The 16,284-nt window shown below is 42.6% G+C and overlaps 2 protein-coding genes across 2 annotated transcripts in view; one reads left to right on the forward strand and one right to left on the reverse strand.

The window, feature by feature from the left end:
• Positions 1 to 3,178, reverse strand: part of peli3 (pellino E3 ubiquitin protein ligase family member 3) — a 29,582-nt gene extending 26,404 nt beyond the window's left edge. The window contains exon 1 of the mRNA XM_056369743.1: positions 2,883 to 3,178. The gene's annotated coding sequence lies outside the window, so the exon portion shown is untranslated. The remainder of the gene's footprint in view (positions 1 to 2,882) is intronic.
• Positions 3,179 to 6,499: 3,321 nt separating this feature from the next.
• On the forward strand, positions 6,500 to 14,428 carry rce1a (Ras converting CAAX endopeptidase 1a). Its single transcript, XM_056369363.1, has 8 exons — positions 6,500 to 6,964; positions 9,074 to 9,176; positions 9,358 to 9,441; positions 10,633 to 10,711; positions 10,855 to 11,022; positions 11,752 to 11,823; positions 11,934 to 11,996; positions 13,044 to 14,428. Exons 1-8 carry the CDS (start codon positions 6,795 to 6,797, stop codon positions 13,271 to 13,273), a joined length of 969 nt encoding a protein of 322 aa, XP_056225338.1. The 5' UTR covers positions 6,500 to 6,794; the 3' UTR covers positions 13,274 to 14,428.
• Positions 14,429 to 16,284: the final 1,856 nt, after the last annotated feature.

Genomic DNA, 16,284 nt, shown 5'->3' on the forward strand with positions numbered 1-16,284 from the left:
CCTTTCCCTCAGTTTCAACCCTCGAAGTGAATCGGCTTCATATTGAAACGGGTTTTAAACCAGAGCTCAAAGAACCACTTCACAACATTTCACCAGCAACTCAAACTATTTTTGTGTTGTTTTAAATCTCCCTTTTCTGTTTCTGCAGGCTCACCTCCTCTCAGTTTGACCTCAGGCTCTGTGAGAGCCTGACAGGTGGGCTGCTGCTGTGTTACCTCATCTCGCTGCCACACAAAAACACACACACACACACACACACAAACACACACACACACACATAAAATCTCTTGTTTGAAGCTGTGGTTTTTACTTACTGCAGTTTCAGAACCAAATTCTCTACATGTTGGGCAGTTAGTTATTATGTATCTGTTTCCTCTGTTGCAAGATTTTTACAGCTGTATTACAATGATGACCAAAAGATATTAGCAGTTATGTAATTATTATCTCCTACTTTCTGCTTCATTTGTATCTGAAGTACTTAATGCTCCTGGTTCTGTAAATAAAGACAATTTCGAGACACATGAAGTGATGTTAAAGTAGCTTAGTAACTTAGCCAATGTCACTTATACTGTGAATAGGTAATTAGTGACAGTGGTGCTAGCATTTGTGCTAGCTTGGCTAATATAATTGGTCAATTATGCTACTCCTGTGTGTCCTATCACTTCGGTCAATGGTACTAAAGTTCTAGTAATACTAAACAATTAGTATTTTTACAACTGCTACCACCAACCTACTGGTACTACCAGTATTGGTGGTACTGTTACTATTGCTGGCACCATTACTGCTAAAACAACTACAATCAGTGATATTACTACTACATCTACTATTGTATTGCTGATGCTATTGATCTTATAAATACTTTAAATACTGACAGTGCAACGGCTTCTGCTACAGTTATTGATATTCAGTGACAGTGACATACTGTTACTGCATCACTAATAGCACTGCTAATAGTGGTAGTCACACCAGAATGAGAGAGAGAGATGGAGAGAGAGAGAGAGAGTGAGTGTGTGTTTTTGTACATATATGGTCAGTTGCACCAAACTCTCACCAGCAAGGGCAGAAAAATGTCCTGTTTTTTTTTTTTTGCAATACTTCAGGAATACATAAAACAAGCTTTGATGGGAAACACTTACTGTGCATAAACTGTATTTGTTGATAAAAGGTTCGTTTAAAGTTAGCCTGACAGTTTTATGCTGAAAACACACTGCAACAGCAGCACCAGTACAGTCAGGGAACTGAACCAGTAAAGACGTTACACAGCAATATAGCCCAGATATTTTAAGATCTGATAACGTTAGCTAACATTAGCAACATTCTCTAATGGTCATACAGCAATATTTGCTGTTTCCATACTTGGGCCACAAGCTTGTTTTGTTCTGGCCTAGCATACGTCCGGTTCCACGGCCCAAATCTGGCCCATATAGCACAATTGCCAGAAGCTACTTCCACATCTGGAGCGATTCTGGAACACACACCGGAGATAACACCAGAGGGTAACAACCAGAATCTGGCCAGATGTGGGCCGAGGAACCAGAAGTTTTATTGTGCTATCTAAGCTGCGCAGCAACAACCCAGAGTGTATTGAATACAACAAGGGCGCATTTAATTGAGCATGAATGTAACTTTTTGTTTGTAAGAGGAAGATTGTGTCATTTCTTTTTTTTTTTTTTTTTACAAAAGTACCACAGGATTAAAATCCAACATCTGTAACTGCCTTTAAAGTAAGATTACTATTAAGAGCTTCTTTATGGACAGATGTCAGCGCTTATCCATTATTGCAGAGGTGGGTGACACTGACCGTCATCTAGTTTGACATATTTTGGCTCCACATATCTGCAACCAGCACCAGCCATGATCACAACACACACCACCACCACCAAGGGTCTATATGCTTTAAGCCCAGAATCATGTCATTTTCCCAGCAAGCTACAAATATGACTCATTACTCAGCAAACAACTATACTGTTGGATCATGAATAACACCACAGCACTGCTACTACTTTTTTCTGTTGTGAGCCATTTTGAGCTCATTTTCTCCAACTATCCCTCCTCCTCCTCCTCCTCCTCCTCTTCCTCCTGTCAGCCTCCTGGAATCATCTAGAAGCTGGGAAATGTGACATGAAAACGTTAATGCGCCAGAAAATGCTTCATATCTGTGTCCAGGATGATTCAAACATGGCCTCTTTCTCCTCTTATTATTCCTGCTCTGTCTGTGCGGATTGCAGCGGATTGCGTTTTTCCCAGGGCCACGCTGCGTGGATGGACACGTATTTCTCCTCCTCTCTGTTAAGACATGATGATGTAGTAACGTGATCGGATTTGGCCGTAAACAGGTTTCACATTAAATAGGAGGAGGGGGGAGGAGGAGGAGGAGGAGAGATCAGCATCCACACAACATGCATGATTCTTTTCCTGTCTTCGGTAAATAAACACCAGTGTCTGCGGGATGGGTTTGTACACAGGGGAAACCACCGCACAGTCAACACACACACTGCATGTACGGAAGGTATCAGCACACACACACACACACACCCTCCTTACGCACAAACACACATTTCCCTGTCACACACACACACGCACACACACACAGCAGTGATATAGAGGTAAACAATAAAAAAGGCTCAGATCCACTAATAAGAGCTGAATCCATTCACATCACTTACCAATCAATTTACCTCACAAAGACTCACGTCAGCCTGAATCAAGGTGATAAAGTCAGCATCCACAAATAAAAAAGTGACTTTCACCTCCACCACCTCCCTAGAAGAGCAGTACAGCAGACAACAGGCCAGCTGCCGCCTCCTGCCATCTGCTCTCTGTGGATGGAGCCGCTATCATAAAGACAGGGGATGGGACGGATCAGATAAACAGGCCCGTACCCGCTGATGTTTGCCGATGGAGGTCCGGGACCGGCTCGGGTCTGCGTGTAATTCCTCCCCCCTTGGATGTGAGCGTGTGCGCGGGTACCGTCAGTCCCCGTAAGGCCTAGGAAGCGTAAAGACGGAGAACAGGAGAGTAGAAGAAGAAGAAGAAGAAGGAGAAGAAAAGGAAGAAGAAGAGGAGGGAGCGCAGGGCATCTGAAGCAGGAGCATCGCCTCTCCTCCGTTCACGTTTCACCGGAGACTGAGACACGTTCATTCCTCCCGACTATAAGAGCAGACAGCCCGATGTCACGCCTCTCTCTCTAGCTCTCTCTCTCTCTCTCTCTCCCTCACCCACACCTCCCCTCTCAGTTTATACATTTTCAATTCACTATGCTTTATTGACAGGAGTGTCTGGTGAACAACATTGTGTCCAGGATAATACAATATCCAATAATGAGAGGAGAAGAAATATCATTGATTAATTAAAAAATAATTAAATAAATAGATTTAAATAATTACTGCAAATTGCAAAAACAGTACCTCTCTCTCTCTATCTCTCTCTCTCTCTGGCAATCTTGTTACACCATAAAAAGACTGTCCTGTGAAAAACGAGCCCATAGGTCGTCTGTGCAGCAGGTTATTATGACCCATAGTTACGTTTTGTTGCTAGGAGACATCTAGTGGTGGTAGTAATGATGACAGGAGCAAATGGAAAAGTGCGGTTATGTTGTATAAAGAGAGACAAAGTCCACGTCAGGAGGAGGCTGTGGTGGATGGATGGGTCAACAAAACAGAAATATGACACAGGAGAATGTGATCGTTTCCCATATGAAAGTAGCTGTTTATATGGTAACCATGACAACAAAGATTGTGTAAGGTTGAGGAAGTACTTATTTTAACTCAAATCACCATCCTTTTCAGGTTATATGTTTGTTCAGGTCGGAGGACTTCTTGGAGACTTTTATTTGATGTTGATAAAATTCAGGCTCTGAATGTGGTGCCTTCAAGAACTTATCCAGTCTAAGCCAATGACTGTAAAGATGGATGAAATGTCAGCTCCCCAGTGAGGCCTGGGATGGCCTGGACCCCATTTAGCTCCATTTGAAATCAAAGTTTTTTGGGCAACCATTTAATTAATTGGTTTGATAGAAAGAAAGAAGAAACTATAGAAATGTTACTTGAACTTTCTGCATTGTCATCAGGTAGATCTGAATACTTACTATTTAAACAGGTCACACTCAAATCATTAAAATATGACGTTGTACAGCATGATAGCTTTCTTCAATGTGTTCTTTTTAATTGACCCATATATTTTGATTATTTGACAGTTTAGTCTCACTATCTGTCAGTTCTTATGAGCTTTTGTGTGTCTTTTTTAATGTTGTTTATTAGGTGAAAATGAGCTTGTATGGCTAAATATGTGCATGTACATGATGGAGCCAAGTCCTATTTTAATTATTGTGAATTGTGTCTTCTTCTCTGTCTACACACAATTGCATTCATTGCAGATGCACATTAAAGATAATAATGGTCTCTGTAACATAATGATGGCACTAGATGAACAGTGAGGGATTCCACTTCATCCAATGAGGAACATTCACGATTCAAGATTCATTTTTATTATCATTATACAACACAGGATTGTGTAACGGAATTACAGATGTAGTCCCTCTATGCTTCACAACAAAAGTTACATAAATGGATGAATAAATAATCAAGTCATGAAAATAAGTGCGGAGGATGAATTCACCCTTCTCACAGCCTGAGGAAAGAAACTGCTCCAAAGTCTGGTGGTACTGAGGTTGGATATGGACTATCACGTCTTTCCTTCTACTGAAGTTAGCATGCTAACCAGCTAGCCCCTGCCTGTCTCATCACTTTCTGTTAGCGATTCCCTGTAGCCTCCAATCTGCCCTGAAGATGTATCTGCTCAGGGGACGTATTAGAACCTCTTGTCTTGTAAACGCAACGATGGCTAAAGCTCTTGTCATGACCACCACCTGCTCGCAACAATAAACCATTTATCTTTTCGTCAGTCTTTGACTGATTAGCCACCAGTATGGTTAACAGCCTGTCTGTGGTTAACACAGGTTACCAGCCCACTAAGGTAGCAGCTAATGCTAGCTGGGTTAGCAGGCTGTAATTGATATTAATTGTGATATTAACAGGGATGCTAATCTAAATGCTAAGCTAAAAACAAAATGTAGCTACTTATCGGAAAGTTTGAGCAGCCAACTCCTTTAGTAAAACCGAATATTCAACAAGACATTTCTAGGCAAACAAAATGTTCAACTTTCATGAACTGAAAACACAAACACAAAACTCAAAGGTCTCTATCCTCTGTCCTGACTGGCAGGTCACTGTGCAGGGTAGGGGCTTCACAATCACAAGGTAGCCACACCCTAAAGTATTCTCTGCTTTATTGTCTTTTTTCGTTTAAATAGGATCATAATTTACAAAATGGACACATCATGCTGGATTGAAGAAGATTTGAAACTGGCTTTGGAAGCTAGCTGATAATGGCGTACAGTGTTTGTTATCTCTTGTATCACTGTACACTCAGCTCAAAAAACATATTTAAGTGAGATATGTATCTCTGTTATAACAACACTAGATACTAGTGTGTCATAGAGTTATCGCCCGTCTCTCTCTATCGCTTTGGAGAAAAGATGGGAAGAAGTATATCGATTTTTCTCTCAGGGAACACACCTGTCTGAGTATAAGAAGTCCCAGAAATCAAAGGAGGATCAGGAGGATCCAAATTCACACAAAAGGGCGAAAATCTGTAATTCATTCAAATGCAGCCAGTGTCTTGGTAAAACAGCATTTTAGAGTTGATGGTGAACATTTTTGTACTAATGTTACAAGCATTCATAAGTAACTGAAATTACTGTTACCAGCTTAGTTTCCATTTGGCAGTTTGCAGCAGAATAACTCATGAGGGGAGACATCAGGACTGTCCACACATCTCCACGAGCTCTTAATGATGCATGATTTTTAGTGACTTGTGCACTGCTCCGGAGTAAAGGTCAGCGGCATCAGACACAGCAGTGCCATCAAAGGTATTTTCTTAGTCAAAATCCATGCAAATCCCATCACCTCTGACACAAAGGTAATGGGATTTACTTTCAGTCTGTGTCATGTACTTTGTGACACGATCCAGAACTGATGGAAATCCTTGTCTGATTGACTGAAGCCAAATCCATAAATATAGATTTCTTTATACAGTTAGGAGTCGTCATGAAGAACATAGTTAACAATATCATCATAACAAAATACTATAGTCTATACAAAATCTCATTTCACCAAATCCCCTCCCATTGTGTAATGCACTATAACTGAATTTAAAAATGAAATTTTTATTTATTTTATCTATTTCATTATTATTTTAATGGCTCAACTATCTCTATTTGTATTTTTCTTTCATGTTGTCATATTTCAACATTTCAATCCTGTTTTCTTTTTTTATGGTGAGGAATGGAGGATTTATCGTCAATGTCGTATAAATAAAGTTAGTTAAAAAAAAAAAGATTTGTGTATGTGCAGTCGGGTTCCTTATTAGTCATTATGAATTCTCCTTCAGATCTTTCCTTGACATCATGACGTTTAAGTGCTTAGGAAAGGGGTTTATTTTGACTTTTCGACCGCAGCCAAACAATAGAGGACAAACTGAGCGTCACAGGATGGCGGTAAAGGCAACCGCCACCAGAAACATCGAAGAAGAAGAAGAAGAAGGAACATTTTTATGACGTAGAAATACAGCGCCGGAGAAGCTAGCACTCCTGCTAGCTACGTTAGCTTACGTTTCGAAAGAAGATTATTGACAGTTCCCCAGCTCATGTTGGCGGGTGTTTTATCTGGTTAGATGGTCCAGCGGCCGTCCCGGTGCCCAGTACTTGTTTGGTATAGTCTCAACCGGCGGTCGTCATGGCGGAGGAGAAGGATTTCCTACCAAACCTTCTGACAGAGGAGATGAAACACAGCAATGGCGACTTCGTAGCTCCAGATGGTTTATGCTGGCTGTCAGTGCTGTCCTGTCTACTGCTTGCTTGTTCTTATGTTGGCAGTTTGTACGTGTGGAGGAGTGACCTGCCGAGGTGAGCCACACACAGCTGTTTGTAGTATACTGAGGACATTATGGTTTTATTACACTTTCCTAACGCTACCTGATTCAGTTATGTTCATTCTGACAGGAATTAGGTTCTTATCTATACATTTGTGAGTCAGCACTCAACGGGCTTTTAACTTTAAGTCACAAATACTGTGTTAGAAAAGTCATAAACGGCACAGCTTCCCTCTGAGCATGTGCTCACACACTGTAGTGACAGACATTAGCGCCGCTCTGTGGCCGAGCAACGTGCCGCTCCACACTCCGAGCTGGGGCTGCAGCCGAGTCCGGACTAACCTGTGTAACCAGGCACAGAGACGATAACAGCTTCACTTTTTGACCACAGACCAAGCAGTGCATCCACACTGGAATAAAACTACCCGGCTCAGGTTTCAGTTAATTAAGCCCAGCTTTGTTGACTGATATGCATTTGTGTTAGAGCAGTATAACCTAAAGGTGTCAGGACAGCAGAGGTAATACACTTTCTCTTTCTCACATCAGCACCTCAGTGTGACTGACTGAGCTTTGTCTCTACTTCTCTGAACTTCTAATAATGCTGACACTGTCATTGTCACCTGCTGCTTGGAGTGATCATATGATCATATAATGTGACTGAGACAATCAACTTTTGAAGGGAACCCTCATGAAATATAGGCCCTCAGCCTCGGATATTAAGCACAATGGGCTGAATATTATTTACATTTCAAAAAATTTAACAATTTCCTGTGACCCAATCAGAAGCTCTTTATTTTATGTGACTGAAGTTTAATTTATCTTGAAATAACTTAAAGGATTTGTTCCATTTTTGTGAAGGCGTAGTTGCTTTTTGTGGAGCGTTGTGACATTGATGTTTCTAGGCTACATATGAAGCTACCTGTAGCTTGTTAGCTTAGCTGAAGACACTGGAAATGGGGAAACTGTTAGTCAGGCTGTGACTGTATGCTTCAAAGCTCCATATGAAACATGCTGTGGCCAGTTTAAACTGTCCAAAAACGAGAGTGGAAAAACATCAGCCTGTTGTTTTACAGGTAGTTATCTGCTGGAATATTTATTAGCTGGGAGCAGTTGCCCGGCAACCAATGAGGGGCAGAAGTAACAGAAATTAACTGACAAAAATGGTAGTGGTGAAAATGCTTACAAATTAACAATGGAAGTAATGATATGAATGTGAATTGAAAAATGGAGTGATGAATCATCAAATGATTTGATGAACTTGATTGACATTTTATTTGAAATATTTTTTTGCACTTTCTGTTATAAGCACAATATAAGCAGTGAAATGAGGGTCCAACTCTGCAGCAGGGGAAACTGCAAAACTGCAAAAAAAAAAAAAGTATCACACACACACACAAAAAGATTTCATTGTTATGAAAAAAATGCATGTGATGGGAAATATTGAAATATTCAGTAATATTGCAATATTGGTCCAAGCCGAGCTGCCACTGCCAATATTTGAGCTTGCTGTCCCCCAGGTGTTTTGCATGTACAGATGCAAATTTCAACAAAAGCAAATACATAAATTGTATATGTGTGTGTGTGTGTGGTGTGTGTGTGTGTGTGTGTGTGTGTATATATATATATATATATATATATATAAATAAAGGAAAATGAACAAAGGCCATGCAGCGGTCCATGTTAAATCTTGGATATGAAGTGTATCTTTACTACACTTACTGTCAATTCAGTTTGTTTCCTCGATAAAGTCTGTTTGTTGAGATTTCAGTTAGGATTATTTTTGTTAAAGTACAGCCAGGTACAGGTGGTATTATTTATCACTCCATGTTTTGATTCAAATGCATTTTCTTCACCTTCATTTTTATCTATTATTTTTTTTACTTCCACTCATCATAACAACCAGTAATGACTCCTGGAAGTTGCAGGTTCAGGCTGAGACATAGTAATTATTAAAGTAGTGTGGATGCATGGGAAGTAGCTTTGCCAAAGTAATAAAACCTTGACTGAGATAGAATAAGCAAGAGTCCGAGAAGCGTTAAAATTATACAATTTTTGAACTTTTTGGTGTAACATGAGGGTTCAGGGTCCCCACTCCTCTTCCTCTGTGGTGCTGATGACTGTGTGATCATTGTCTGACTCTCAGAGATCATCCCACTGTGATAAAGAGACGCTTCACCAGTGTGCTGATCGTGTCGGGCCTGTCTCCTCTCTTTGTGTGGGCATGGAGAGAATTCACAGGTGTGAGGGTGAGTCACTGAACCACAGTCTGTACATTCAGCTCCAACACCCGAGGACCTGGTGAACCATGTGTACTGTTGCTCTCTGACACTTTACCTGTGGTATTATTAGTCAGAGCCTGACTTTTCTTCACTTATTGTGCCCGCGTGTGTGTGTGTGTGTGTGTGTGTGTGTGTGTGTCTGTCTCAGACTGGCCCATCGTTACTGGCTCTCATGGGGATCCGGTTTGAAGGCCTCATTCCTGCCGTCATACTTCCTCTAGCGCTCACCATGGTAAGAAACACATCTCCCATCATGTTGTTGATGATGATGATGATGATGATGATGAGGATGATGATGGTGGTGATGGTGATGGGGGGCCAGAGACGTGAGGCGAAGATACTGTGTGAAGTGACGGGGACGTGTCCTAAAAACAACTGATAGTTAGTTAGCTTGTACACAGTTCGCAGCAGCAGAGGCTGTGACACCCTCATGGAGACAATTATGGCGCCTTCCACTTTGTCAAAAGTCATATGACATCTAGGAGTCATAACTATCAGTTCTGAGCACACAGACATGACACACTTATTGTTATTATTAATATTATTAGTATTATTATTATTATTATTGTATAAGTTCTGTTTGGGGGATAATCCTGCTTTTAGGTTTTGAAACTACAATTAAAACAGGAAGTATAGTGATGGAGTCAGCGAGTTAGCTGTGGGCTACAACTTAAGTTCATCGTAACTTTTTTTTGCCTGTTTTTGTTGACTTTTTTTGCAAATTGGCTCCATTAAAAGTAGCTGAATTAGCGGTAAGCAGTTCCTCTTGGTGATGTACTCATGCATGTACAGACCACTGCCACTAGACCACTGCCATGCTGAGGAAAGCTTCGGATCCTGCTGATTCTCAGGGAGGTAAAAAGAGCAGATTTTCTCTATGATTTCTGATGAGTTTATGGACGTTTATTCGTGACACTGAGTCACACTGAATCTAAAAATAAAATATGTGTGTGATGTCTGTATGTTCAGAGTTGACTGAATTATAACTTAGAGAGGTGAGTAAACTAAAGCAGCCCAACTACGATAACTAACTTCCTATTTTATTTAAATCACCGTCCCCTTCACCTCGTGCAGTATCTTTGCCTCACGTCTCTCCCTGTGAGCCGGACCTGGATCAGAAGTGGATCAGGTTCCGTGTTGTTGATAGTGGGCAGTTTATAGAAAGGCCTTTCACACAAAGGTGTGTTTCTATGTTAAAATGAAGACAGTTGTTGTTGTTATGTAGTGGATCCATCATTTCAGTGCAGCTGTATTGTTCATTTTACTGAGCATTAAAAACTGTAAAATCCTTGTTTGACATATGTTTGTACCGATATGCTGATAGTTGGGCTGTTTTATGTCACTAATAGTGTGTGTGTGTGTGTGTGTGTGTGTGTGTGTGTGTGTGTACGTGTGTGTGTGCGTGTGTGCGTGTGCACTGCAGGTCCTGTTTCTGGGCCCCCTCATGCAGCTGGCCATGGACTGCCCCTGGAGCTTCATGGATGGGATGAGGGTGGCATTTGGTGAGACAGCCAATCATGTGACAGTTAGAAGCTTTTGGAACTTCTCTACAACCTGCTGCTTTTGACAGTGGTTACGTTTTGCGTTTGTGACATGCCGGAGACCTTTAGTGAATAATCACCTCCTGCTCTCTGTCCCCCTGCAGACCCCTGGTTCTGGATGTTGTGTTTCAGCGACATGCGCTGGTTGAGGAATCAGGTGGTGGCGCCGTTAACAGAGGAGCTGGTGTTCAGGGCCTGCATGCTGCCCATGCTGGTGCCCTGTGCAGGTCCTTCTATTGCCATCTTCACCTGCCCTCTCTTCTTTGGAGTGGGTGAGTGTTGATTCATTGACACGGTAGGGCAGCCCCCCCCCCCCCCCCCAAAAAAAAAAAAAAAAAAAGTCAGTGAGTGCGTTCCGCCAAGAAGACGCCGAGTCGATACACTACACGTGACGGGCTGTAAACTTTACAAACTGAGTCTTGTCTTAAAATGACTGAACCACAAAACTTACCAACCAGACAGCAGGAGGCAGGGCGGCTCCTTTCTGTTGGTCTTTCTGATCTCGGCTCAGGTGTCCAGTGGACAGCGCTGTCAGCAGCCTGAAAACTGAGCTGTGACCAAGACACCAATTTGTGATATAGAATGAACTCATATAATTAGCATCTATCTTCTTTGATAAAGGGATGGTTGACTTAATAATGCAGCTTTGGTTTGTTTCTATACAACATGGAAATGAATGGAAACCAGTTTTATGTTGACAAAATGATCAGTTGTTGTTTACTGGTCTTTATAATTGACTTATAAACAGAAAAGATCAGTTACATGATGCTTTAAAGGAACTGTCAGACCTTTAGCTCGGTTGCTGTGATGCTACGCGATGAACCAGCTGTGAATCAAACTGCACCTCACCACACTTGGATGAATCTTTGTCTTTTTAATTTGTTCTTCATTTGAGTTTTCAGTCATGGGGAAAATGGTTTTAACAGCAGCAGATACTGTAAATGTAAAACAGACAGACAGTGTTTGATGACCAGCTGATTCACGTTGCTGCGTTTCTCCAGCTCACTTCCACCACGTGATCGAGCTGCTGCGCTTCAGACAGGGGACGCTGTCAGGGATCTTCCTCTCTGCAGGTGAGGACTTGTGTCATGTGGTCTGACTGGGAGATACATGAGCAGGAAGGAGGATGATGATGATGATGATGATGATGATGATGAACTGTGTTTTGTTTGGTCCACCACAGTGTTCCAGTTCTCCTACACAGCAGTGTTTGGGGCCTACACGGCCTTCATCTTCATCAGGACAGGTGAGCAGCTTCATCATCTACATCTCGCATGTGTCTTTAAATGTGATTGTTTTCACACCAGAACCTGTGGTTTTACAAAGAACGAGTTTTTATATGAGAAGAAAATCATATGCTGCAACATGTAGACCTGAACCCTCGTGTATCAGTCAACATCTGGGGTTTCCAGGATCCAAGATCTATGTTTAAACTGTACAACTTCTTCTTTAGTTCATGGCTGAACGTTGAAATATTCAGATTTAATTGAAATCCATCTCATGTACCTGTAAAGGTGAGTGAGATGAAATATCTCCTGTATCCGTTTCCAGAACTTAACAAACATAAAATTCTTATAAACAACAAAGTCATAGTGTGTAAACAAATACAATCTTAACTTAAAAAAAACACACATGAATTCATGCCACCATTGTTTGATATTTAACTGTTCTCCGTATTAAACTAGTTCTACATGGCAACAGACAATGACGTGATGTCTGATGTGAGTTTCAGATGTTTTTGGTACAAAATGTGAGTTTTGGATATTGATATTTGATGATCTTATTGATCTGATTTAGTTTGGAGATCAGTTTGAGTGTTTTGATAAGATATGTGGATAAATGTGACGAGTGATTAAAGACATTAGGAGCTCTCAGCCCCCTTTTTATTTTGTCAGTGTAGCTGTGAGAGTGAAAAAGGTTGGAGACCCCTGTGTTAGTCGTTAGCAAAACCGTGGCAACACGTTACACTGGAGAGTCCCACCAGTAAGAAGTACAGTACGCAAGGTTTTAATTTGGAGGCGTGCCACTAGTGTAGGAAGTGGTATTTATTCCCAGATTCATTTTCTTTATGACTGAAGGTCGAAGGAGATAATTAAAGAAAGATTCCTTGACATTCACGTGTTGGTTTAAAAAACATTTTTTTCCACCGGATCCTCGACCCTGTCCAGTAACAAACCAGAACGCTCCTGAGCCGTAGAGCCTCACACACCTGAGCCTCCGGTCTCTGTGCAACACCTGGTGCTGGAAATCTGTACGTTCAGGGTTAATGTTTCCTCCCTCCTGTGTGTCGCAGGTCACCTGATGGGCCCCGTCCTCTGCCACTCCTTCTGTAACTACATGGGTTTCCCTGCCATCAGCACGGCCCTGGAGCACCCCCACCGCCTCACTGTCCTCTCCTCCTACCTGCTGGGCGTCCTCCTCTTCCTCCTCTTCCTCTTCCCCTTCACTGACCCCTCCTACTACGGCCTCCCCACACCAGTCTGCACCCTGACCTCCTCCCCCAGCTCCCTCTGCCTCTCCTGATCCCTGCCCCCCCCCCACCCCGCCGCCCTCAACACACACACACTTGTTTGTTTTGCCAAGTTAGAGATCAGGTCTGGTCCGGTCTGGACCGACAGCGCTAACAGCCATGTGGGCTACGTTGCCACGGAGAGGTGAGGAGCCATTTTCTCTGGTCTGTGGAGCCTTGACATGTCGAGACATTTACATGACGCGTTCGAGTGAATCAGCTGAACGACTCCGTTTGATTTGGTGTGATTCATGTTGCTGAGTGAAGCTGAGACACGGACAGTAGTGTAGACACACACAACACTGAAGGACCAGTCCTCCTCAGACCCAGACCGGTTCTCCTCAGACCCTCTGACACTGGTAAATCTCCTCAGTTTGTGAGGAAGTGTCGTAACGTACCACTGATGGACTCATTTTCTACTCAGACTTTTTAAAGGTTAATTCTGCTTTACTTTAATGTTAGTTTTTGTCAGTCAGCCACTGGTTATAATACCATCGTATTATAATAGTTCATTATCAATATTTCAGGTGAGCTCACCTGGTTTAGATAATCCACATAAACCTGTCTGACTGTGAACCACCTGTCTGTGGTTCGGGCTGTTTTGTTGTGTAAAGCTTTGGGTTCATGTCGGGTTCTTTTCAAATGTTATTTCTTGCATTAGCTTTCCGAGCTAACGTTAGCGATCGGTCTCAGGCTGGGTTTGGGCTTTAGGGTTTGTCAGAACCAGCTGGGCTCAGGTTTCCAGCTTTAGGATCCTGTCGTAATAAAGCCAGAATTATCCTTTAGCGCCTTTTGATGAAGACATGTAGATTCGTGGGTTGTTGTAGAAAACAGTGAGAGCCACAGCACTCACCACAACATGTCCTCTGGCTGCACTGCATCCTGGTCTACGGAGGCCAATGGAGATGTTAGGATTCTTGTTGCTGTGGCTGCACCGGAGCACAGTGACGTTGTGGTGTGATGTTGAGATAGGAACATGAGGAACGCGTTCTACGTCACCAACAGCTGTTTTTAATGTTTTTATCTGTGACTTCAGATTCAGACTGCAGGACCTTTGAATCCTGAATCGGGCTCTGTTTGGTGTTTGAAGAGAAATATTACTGGATATTTATATACCTCTGCATGTTTCAGTGCTGGTAGTTTGTTTTCTTTGGTGAAGGTGGGTGATGGGATCATTCATGGGGAGGGGTGGGGTATGGGGGGGTGGGGACACTGTTCCTTACGTCGGAAACATACTCTGTGTAAGTGCAGTAGTTCTACAGACTGAGCTGCTCCTTCAGGATGAAGCTCAGTCTGTGATGATGTGAAGAGCCCGGTCACAGAGCGTGACTGGATCACCAGCTGGGCAAAGCAGCCGAACGCTCTGAGGCTACGTCCACATTACTACGCTGTTTTAAAATGAAAACCATCTCCGTCCAGACTAACACACCTGAAAACACATACTTACATGACCATTCTGCTCTGCAGTTGATTAGTTGCACAAAATACTACGACCATGGAACAGCAAAGACGGATGCAGTGTTAAAATGCAGATTTTACCTGAACAGCAGCAGCTAGCAAAAACAACAGGGTCAGTAACACTGTAATTCATTATCATGTTGTATTCACCACTGGTAGTCGAGGCTGATGAGACCCAGTCAGGGAGCGGCTGTGGGTTGTCTACATCATCATTTCCAAAAGTCTCAGTTTCTGTCTGTCCAGTCTACGACACAACCCCAGAGATTTCAAACTGAAACAGGTTCAGCAGAAGTCTCCGTTTTTGGGGCTTGAAACCTCTGGAGTCGTGTGGACGGGAGGCGATACGTGGAAAAAGAGATTTGTTTTAAATGAAAACGTAAAAGTGTGGACGTAGCCTGAGACCCTGAAAGTTTGCTGTGTCCGTTATGTGATTTAAATAAGTGCAGATTTGGCTAATTTGTGCTGCTGACAGGTGATGTCACACCTGTTTAGTTCCCAGGTGTGACAGCTGCCAGTAAGACTAAACAACCAGACTGAGAGCACCTGAAGAGGGTCTTAAAGAGGCTCCCTGAAGCTGCAGTGTACTGCACTGTGTTCCAGTAAAAAGCGTGTGAACATGTAAAACTACATATTGACCGAGGCAGCTGCTGCAGTGTTATCATCCTCTACAGGTGCTGGAGAAAAACTGCCTTTAATTACATGAGATTAAAATAATAATCAAATAGAAATGGGGAGTGCAGGTTGTCCAGAGGAGTGTCCCTGAGCCTCTCTCTGGTGTGACCGGGCTCTGACATCATCAGGTGACATGTTTTCAGAGCATGTTTCAGTCCGACAGCTGGATGTTGCTAAATGTTCTCAGTCTCTTTGTTTCTTCATTCCATTCCAGACATCTTGTTCTGAGGAGCTCACACTTTCTAAACCAGTCACCATTAAAACTATTGGTTCGATTTTTTTTCTTAGTCTCATACACAGTACAGAACCTGCTGCTCCCATCATCCTTTGCTTCAGTTATATAGAGACTGACTGAAGGGAGTGGAAGGCCCTGACCCCTCAGGTGTAGTTTGATAGAGACGACACTGCACTGCATGCTGCTACCTGATCCTTTTAATGCAGAGCCAGGAGAAGTCATCTGTGTTTCCACATGTCCACAGCCTCACTACACACACCACCAGATCACACTCTGTTGTTCTGTTTGCACAGTTTTAGCCTTGTTCATTCCATCAGTTCTCATAACACTGACACAGGTGTGTGTGTGTGTGTGTGTGTGTGAAAACAGTCCAACAGGCCAGCAACACAGGCAGACAGATGATCATACAGACTGTGAGGAAATCCACAGTTATCTAAACCACTTCTTTGTACATGAAACCAAACTTGAAGTATTCATTTTTCCCACTTTCAAAATGTAGTTTCAATTAATGTTTCCACCACAGGAACTTTCCCTACCTGTGTTTCCACCACAGACCAGGGTCTACCTTAAGTTCAGGGAGAAGGTTTTACCCCCAGAACAGTCCCTGGTCCGGATGTAGTACCTTCTGAGGGTCCAGGAGTTTTGGGGTGGGGCTTGCAG

The sequence above is a fragment of the Seriola aureovittata genome, chromosome 23 (assembly GCF_021018895.1).
Source record: "Seriola aureovittata isolate HTS-2021-v1 ecotype China chromosome 23, ASM2101889v1, whole genome shotgun sequence".
NCBI classification, from domain to species: domain Eukaryota; kingdom Metazoa; phylum Chordata; class Actinopteri; order Carangiformes; family Carangidae; genus Seriola; species Seriola aureovittata.

What these genes read in the sequence shown, in the direction of transcription:
- rce1a (XM_056369363.1), top strand. Translation starts at nt 6,795, where the DNA reads ATGGCGGAGGAGAAGGATTTCCTACCAAACCTTCTGACAGAGGAGATG. An exon ending in GAGAATTCACAGGTGTGAGG is followed by an intron (nt 9,177 to 9,357) that starts GTGAGTCACTGA and finishes TGTCTGTCTCAG; the next exon opens with ACTGGCCCATCGTTACTGGC. An exon ending in TGGGATGAGGGTGGCATTTG is followed by an intron (nt 10,712 to 10,854) that starts GTGAGACAGCCA and finishes GTCCCCCTGCAG; the next exon opens with ACCCCTGGTTCTGGATGTTG.